General features: G+C 35.0%; 1 protein-coding gene across 2 annotated transcripts; it reads right to left on the bottom strand.

The window, feature by feature from the left end:
- Positions 1–2,864: 2,864 nt before the first annotated feature.
- On the bottom strand, positions 2,865–7,618 carry LOC122030308 (DNA-directed RNA polymerase III subunit RPC8-like). Of its 2 annotated transcripts, none has more exons than XM_042589503.1 (8): positions 7,302–7,618; positions 7,055–7,170; positions 6,883–6,978; positions 6,110–6,197; positions 4,567–4,630; positions 4,292–4,358; positions 4,118–4,207; positions 2,865–3,209 (listed from the first exon to the last, which is right to left on the bottom strand). In XM_042589503.1, the coding sequence occupies exons 1-8, from the start codon at positions 7,612–7,614 to the stop codon at positions 3,159–3,161; spliced, it is 885 nt and encodes a 294-aa protein (XP_042445437.1). In that variant the 5' UTR covers positions 7,615–7,618; the 3' UTR covers positions 2,865–3,158. The 2 variants fall into 2 exon arrangements, with proteins under 2 accessions (XP_042445437.1, XP_042445438.1); XM_042589504.1 differs by having other exon boundaries at positions 7,263–7,541.
- Between the last annotated feature and the right edge of the window lie 587 nt (positions 7,619–8,205).

Below are 8,205 nucleotides of genomic sequence, written 5' to 3'. Positions count from 1 at the left end.
GCAGGAGAGCGGAAGGAGCTGAGCAAACCTACTGGAGGCGCCCTCAACAAAGGTTGAAGGCGCCTCCAAGGCGCCCCATGCGCCTCCGCCATCTTCAGGCGGAGAGCGCCCTCCATAAGCATGGAGGGCGCCCTCCATAAGCAAGGGAGGCACCCTCCATGCCTATGGAGGGTGCCCTTGACCTGGCCAAAGTAGTCGTTGGCAGCGGATAAAGCTTTATCTGCTGCTGCCATGCTGGAGGCACCCTCCATCCACCTTGGAGGCACCCTCAATCTACGGATAGGATTTCCAGGAGCTATAAAAATGTCTCTGGAGCTAAGAAATAGAATAACAACTGCTGTAATCAATTTCTTAGTCTTTTCTGAGCTTTCATAGATTGTAAGAAGCTTCTCCGCCTACATGAAAGAGGAATTTCTAGTGGAGCTTTGTAACCGCCTTGGATTAACAACCACCTAGGTTGTAATCAAGTTAAAACCTGTTAGCCTCTTCTAATTGTATTAGTTGTTCATTTCAGTTTATAATTATTGTGATAGTGATACTAATCTTAGTTGGAAAATTAGAGAAAGGTTATATTTTTTTTTCTCAGACGCTGCGCCCTCTTACCGACCCCGCTGTGCCAACAAGTGGTATCAGAGCCCAACCGCCTCAGAAGGACTAATCGTCGACTGAAACATCAAGATCAAGACAATGGCCGGTACAAACATTCACCTACCAAAGTTCGAGTGAGACTTCGCACAAAGGAAACGTCGGATGGAGGTATTCTTCAAAACAGATTTCGAAATTCTATTAATAATGAAATATGATTTTATAGTTCGAAAAGACAAAGAAGAATACCAGTGGACAAAGAAGGAACAAGCCGACTTCGTGGCGAACGGTAAAGCAGGATTCCATCTGCTCAACGTTCTTCCGCCCCAGGGATCTCTGGGAGAAGTTTTTAGAACTTCACCAAGCCACCTCGGAAGTAAAGTTAGCAAAGCGAGACATTCTCCGAACCCAGCTAACAAATTTGAGGATGAATAATAGAGAAAAAGTAGCACAACTCCAAACACGAATCAAGAAATTGATTATTCAATTAAATAATAATGGAGAATCGAATGAAAGGAATTAAAATATTAATAAAATGTGATAGGAAGGGAAAATATATCGGAGTCTTCCTGGTAATAAAAGGTGATGGTAATAAAAGGTGATTATTGCCAGACGCTTCTCAATTTGATTCCTCGACGAACATCTAAGGGACAACAACCGAAGACTTAAACCTCGTACCTCTGCCAATGTTACACAAGTAAGAATTGTAAAAGTTGTAATCAATCAGTTTGACTTCACGACAGATATCGTAAGTTTGAATGTTGGAAAAAAACTTAAGGGTACAAAAGAATCAAATCTATATTGATATTTAAATTCTAGTTCAAAAAATATGTCATATTCAAATTTAATTAAAAAACATAACTAATTTTGACTCGAGCTCGATTTATTTGTTCGAACCTTGATTCGAACAAAATCAAAATTTAATTTAAAGCGATTTAAATTGAAATTCGATTTGAATTATTCATACCTAAATGTGAACATATGTAAATTAAAATTTTATATATAAAAAAATCATCCAATTCATATGCATAGTTCTGCTTTTTAACTACCTCTTTGTCATTTTGTTTTATGCTACGAATTCTTTTAGATACCAAAATCAAATTTTATATGCATTTGGTGGGTCTTTTCACATAATTTCAGTAGTTTGATACTTAACCTATTAGGGGAAAATTCATTTCAATTGATAAGATTTTTCAACTAAATCCAACTACTTCTATTACTCCATCGATAAACTCAAATAACAATGATTTCTCATCGTATACAATATTACTCAAGTTATGAAGAATGAGTTTTTGTTAGTATCTCATGATAATTTTGATGTGATCAATCAAGTCAAGTCCTGTTAGTATTTAACTATTGTGTCTAAATGTACAGGAGCTTAGGAACACAAGAAGTTAAGCAGAAGATGCAGCTAGCGAAAAGGATGACACGTAAAGGGAGTCAATGGGCTCCGTGCATCCGAGAGACGAGGTGCTGCGGAAGAGTATACCGGTAGACGAGAAAGACGTGCCGCACTTGTTCCCTCCGTTTTTCCTTTGCTACCGCCCACTTTGATTCTTGAATCACCATTGGTGCACTGCAAGCCGGGCAACATTGAATCAAAGTTGAGAATATAAGAATATAGCATCTCCAATGCTTCCATTTTCGACCCATTTGAAACTAACGCAATGTTTCAATTACATATTCTTTGGCATATTTGACAAGAACATCACGCTTAATTATACAATTTTGATATTTTATTATTATCATCTCCTCGTACTCGGTCATCCATAGTGCCTCATCATATTTTTGTCTATAGAGAATACTTTCACGAAACTTGTTCTCTACTCGGTTAAATATCCATGCGACAGCCATGACATTGAGTGCATTCTCCTCTAGGCCCTTCATTGAATCCTTAGCTAACATCAATTCTAAATTTTATGCTTTGATACGCTGTAAAATTGGATGATTTTAGAGGGGTTCCACCAATAAACGCTAGCTATATATGTAACCACAACAGGCCACAGAAAAAATAGATCAAGTGACCCAAAAAAGAGTCAAGTTGATCGATAAGACTATATCATTAGTTTAGCGATCGTTGTAGTTCTTCATGTTCATTCGTAATCGTTATAGTTTTGTTTGGTGGATTCGACTACATTCATTGGCAAGCTTAAGCAAACAAGTTGGCTTCGTAAAATAAACCATGAAATCAACATCACACTAACTAAGAAAAACTCGCTCAACAAGCCTAATCTGAACAAATATCACAAGACTAATCACAGTAACTAAGGGAAAGGAACTTTTTCAGCATGATCGATTCTTTTAAAATTCAATAAGTAGTTAATATACAAGCTACAAAAAGCAATCTGTTTTCAATCAATGGGAACTGCTCAAATTACAATTAGATCAAACGATTACATAAGCAAATGAAAACAAGATCCCTTAAAATACAGGTTCTGCAAGTTCCCAATAGCACAGGATTTAATTGCTAGTGCATACATAAACTATGAAAACAAAAGGGAACAAACTGTTCAAGGAAAGTAAGATTTTGGTTGAACTAATGTTGGCAACGGTACAAGTGATTATCTTGAACATTAATCTGCCCACCATGAAATCAGACCCAAGCCATCTCCATAGATCTCACCCTGAAAGATGCCAGCAGATAAGCACTAGATAACGTAGTTATTGAAAATCGAAAGGAACAAAAAAAAAAAGTAGGTTAACTCTTATAACAACCTCTATCTCCGTAAATGATATTTCTTAGATATTATCAACATAATATCTTTAAATATTTCTTGTTCTTGAAGTCAATGATGAAAACAAAAATACAATAGAAAAATATTGGAGCTATTTTAATTCTAACTAGAAACAGTGGTTCAATGTCGTACACCAAGTTGGCTGATCTTTGATAGAGCTAGCTAGGCATAGTAGTATTCTCCATTCCACCAACTTCAATCGTGTTTAAAGGATTCAACTTTTCAGTTTTCACATTATCCTATTTTTTGTGGGTAATATTTGCAAAGAAAGATGATGTTGAATTTCACGTTCCTCCAAGACAAGTATCATGAGACAAACAATAGCTTTTCTACACGCGTCCAGTTCCTATTCAATATAATATCATTATTTTACTATTTTAGCCCAGTAGGCCTATGAGAAAATAAATACAAATTTAAGAATATATTTTGACAATAAACAGATAACAATAAAGTGATTCGCACTAACAAAACAACTTTGCCAAAAATAATTATTCCATAAAATGATGGTTCAAAATAATATATAAAAAACTAGAAGATATTCTCAAGGTAACATAATGAAAATTGAAAATGTCATATATTGTGTAATATCATCTCTTGACTTTCATTTACTTCTGAGAAGTTGCAATCAAAACGAGGTGCCACGGATCAATGTACAAATGAAGTTAATGAATGAATATAAACTATAAAATATTTGAGGATATAGAAAGCATATAAAGTTATAAACAACTATTTTTTATATCCAGGGGTAGTTGAGGAAGTATAGCTTAGGGGTAGGTAATTGAGGAAGCATAGCTTACTATGATCTGCATAGGAGCAAAAGGTTGTGCATTGGCATCTTGCTCCACAGGGATGGAAGGATAGTTAATTTTTGTCACTCGGACGTTCACCTGCAGGATGATTGAGAAGGCTTCTCATGTATTCCTTAGAAAGCAAAAGTCTAAGAACTTGAAAGATCAAAACAAAAGATATACCTCCTCATCCAAATCCATAGCTAAGTCTCCAAATTCATGCTTCCACACCCATATGCCATCTTCCCCCCTGTGTCCGCCAAAGAAAAAAATCCCCTTAAAATAGAAATAGTTCATCATACAATACCACTTTTTATCATCAAAGACCAAAATGTCAATTGTACTAACAGTTTTTTTATCAATCAAAATATCAAGATAGACAAAAACTTGAGATAGAAGTCGAAAAGACAAATAAAAAAATGTAAACAAAAAATTTAAATGATATTTAAAATCCTTACATTTCGCTTTCTTTTGGCAATAGATGCACAGGAACATGTATGTCACTGAAAAAGCCAAGAGTTACTGCAACAAAAATAATTCATATAAGACATCATACAAAACTTTGCCAGCAATAATGTCACAAAATGCATATATAAGTTTTTCTATCTTCATATGTAACCAGGAAAAAATAATCGTATTTATAAAATATAAAACTTTAAGATCTTTCCATCTGTGTGTGATCTTTGCATCTGAGCCTTTGCTTTCATATTTTCCTGTGACTTCTCTAATATTAAATTATTAGGCAGATATCCATTTCAAAAAGCAACTGTCCCATGTTATTAGATTAACTAAAAAGATAACAGAGTAAGATAGTTGGATCATAGGTTGGATCGAGGCAGTTCCATTTACTTCTGACCTATAGTCTTACATGCAATATGGTGTGAGTGGCAACATGAGTTATTGGTTGTGGGTTTACAATCAAGTCTTTTTTTTTTACAACAATAAAGTATTATCCCACTAGGTAGGGTCGGTTATATGGATCCACCTATACCATTGAGCTTTATCTCCTTCTATATCATCATCTATATTTAAATAAACTTTATCTTGTTTTACCATTCCTAACTAAGTTTTTTTTGTCTTCATCTTCTAAATTTAATGTGTGTATTTGTTCACATTGTCCAACTGGAGCATTTATTAGTTGACTAAATATATGTTCATATCATCTTAAAGACCTCTTAGAGTTTTCTCTCAATAGGTACAACCGACTTTCTCTTTAATGTTCTCATTTCTTATAATGTACATCCTCGTATATCTGTATATCCACTTTAACATTCACATCTCTGCAACTCTCATCTTCTGCTCATATGCTCAAGTCATAGCCCAACATTCAATTCAATATAATATAATAGATCTAACCGTCATTTTATATAACTTTTATTTAAGTTTTAGAGATACTTTACGATCACAACAAAAACCTAACACTCTCCTATCTTAACAATTGTCTTACTACATCTAACACTTTATTTTCTATAATAAACTCAAAATCTTTCACTTCCACTTCCAAAGTTTCCCGCCAAGAATCGATCCTAGCATTTACTCTTTCACGCGTATCATCTATTAAAATAATATATGCAAACAACCTTCACCATGTTAAAGTGTTTTGGATAAGTCCTGTGAGTTCATCAATGAGTTAATCCTTAATGTACTCCTATTTTTATAGCAAATGTTTCAATTAATCCGTCTAGGTTTTCACTATCATAATCAAGTCTTTTTTTCTAAAAAATATTTTTAAAAAATTAAGAAAAGGGCAATTCATAGTTCTGGCTTTGTTTGAGATAATTGTGAATAAATATGTTTCGCAATGTGACAAATGTAAAAGATTCCTCTAAAATAACAAAGATGAAAGATAAGTCTATGAATATTACAAAAAAGAAAAACAAATAAATATTCTCCATGTCCTATATCACAATCAAGTTGTTGTAATATCAAAAGATCAATATAGGAGAATAAAGATATATTATTTTACATCGTCCAATAGAGAAATTAGGTTGTGCAACATACAATGCAAACCAGTGGCGTCGGATGCTTTAAGCTTTGCACAAATAACCTCCCCAATAAATGGTCGAAAGATAAGTAACCTAAACACAACCTATTAGAAAAAGAAACAACTATTAACTCAATGAATTGAGATTATCAACATCTCAATACCATGCATCAAACCAAAGACAAATACTAAAGTTGTAGAAAATGAACAAAATAGAGTTAATGCAAAGGTTTAAAAAATGCATGCACGTTGTATGCGTTAACCAATTGTCTATGACCTATTTGGTACAAGGACAAATATGTGGTTTATATTAAAACAATACTAAAACAGTCTATATTGATAAAAATGCTTAATATATAGAACAAAGTATATTTATAAACCTATTCAATCCATAATTCCAGATAAGAAGATGCATGTGACCTTTCAACACATAACATATAACATATTGATAATTTATACAATTTGACAATGTAATACAAATCATAAACATAAGTAACAGCATAAAATTGATACCTAAAGCGTAAAACACTCAAAACAATGAGGGAAAGTTTCAATCATTCTCAACCATGTTATTACAACCCTTAGTGATCCATCCAATTTCTTGACAAACCTCTAATCAAGCAAGATCAATTCGATCTAGATCCATGATCCGAAAATACAATTTATTGATTCCACAAACTGTGGCCTAAATGCTTGCACCAGTTTGACAATAGATATGTTTTATATCAATAAGAAAATCTTTAAAAAAAGAAAATAGTGTAGGAACTGAAAAGTAAGACAATGTGAAAACCTTATACGTGGAGGAACCTTCTCCAGGGTAGATAAAACCACCTTCCAATGACCGAATGTCGTAGACAGAGATGCAGAGACCCAAATTTGTGATAACCTGGCATATGGCAACCTGACCATCAAATTGATGTGTGTCGGAATCAATAAAACTATTAGGTATAGATGAACTGCACCTTGTCTAAGTACAGCCTCTCAAGTTCATCCTTGATTGCATCAACAAGCGGACGGTTAAGCAAGTGAGGAGGCAAATGCAAGTTATGCTCGATTAGGCTGAGGTAAAACATTCTCCCTACAAAATGAGAAGCATACAAAGAAAAATTAGAGTCGTTGACATTAGCAAACCACCATAAAACAAAGTGCTTAAACATATTTGTAACAAACCAAGGTGCTAAGCTTATTTGCTTCTTCGGGCCTGAGCACCTGGACGAACGGAGCTTGTCCGAGCCAAGAGGATAACCGTGGGAAGGGGAAGGACCAAATGACGGTTGCGGGACGGGAAGGATTGTTGTCGCCGGCACTGGTGTTCTTGCTCGAGAGACGCAGAAGATGGCGCAACAAAGAGGATCTCCCTTCTAATCCACCACGAGAGTTCGTAACCTGGCGGCAACGGAAGGAGTCTACGCTGAGGAGAGGCTTCTAGCGACGCGGTCATCATCTCCCAGCTCTCGCGGCGGCGGCGGCGGTAGCTAGGGCTAGGGCTAGGGTTAGAGAAGATAATGGGTTTCGGGTTCATACCGGGTTCGGTTCCAGATCCAACTCCAAATTTCTCCAATGCCCGATTGTCCCTCACCTAGAATAGAAATCGACGGGATTAGGGTTGTAAATGAATTAAGCAGCTCGCGAATGGCTCGGTCAAAATTTGACTTGAGTCCAGAGTTGACTGAGTTCGAGTCTGCTTGTTTAATAGCAGCCAATTTAATATTGGTTTAAAGGTTTGTCAGAGTAATTTAATATTTTAATATTTAAAATAATTATTATTTTAAAATTAAATAATAAGTTGAGGAGGTATTTATGACTAAAGTGTTTCATAATATTGAGGATTCAAATCTCAGCAAGCCAAATCTCTTTAATTTTCTCGAACTCGAGCTCGAGTCAACCCAAATTCGAGCTTGACTCGGCCCATTTACAACCTAGACGAGACCTTAAGGTCACAAGACCTCTCCTTCAATTAATTGTCCACAGTGCTTAGTTAATTCAAGAATAATATATTTATTATAATAGAATAGATATTAATTTAAGGTTGACGCATTTGACAGTTAATTATAAAACTCCATAATTTATTTTTTTTTCACATAAAGTAGAAAGGATGTTTAAAATGAACGTA

This window comes from Zingiber officinale, chromosome 10B, assembly GCF_018446385.1.
Source record: "Zingiber officinale cultivar Zhangliang chromosome 10B, Zo_v1.1, whole genome shotgun sequence".
In the NCBI taxonomy this organism is placed as follows: Eukaryota; Viridiplantae; Streptophyta; class Magnoliopsida; order Zingiberales; family Zingiberaceae; genus Zingiber; species Zingiber officinale.
Note: the sequence above shows the minus strand (reverse complement) of the source record. Positions and strands in the feature narration are given on the sequence as shown.

Coding starts and splice junctions, on each gene's coding strand:
- LOC122030308 (XM_042589503.1), bottom strand. CDS start 7,614: ATGAACCCGAAACCCATTATCTTCTCTAACCCTAGCCCTAGCCCTAGC. Junction 7,171..7,301: donor GACAAGCTCCGTTCGTCCAG/GTGCTCAGGCCC, acceptor CTCATTTTGTAG/GGAGAATGTTTTACCTCAGC. Junction 6,198..6,882: donor AAGGTTCCTCCACGTATAAG/GTTTTCACATTG, acceptor TTTTTCTAATAG/GTTGTGTTTAGGTTACTTAT.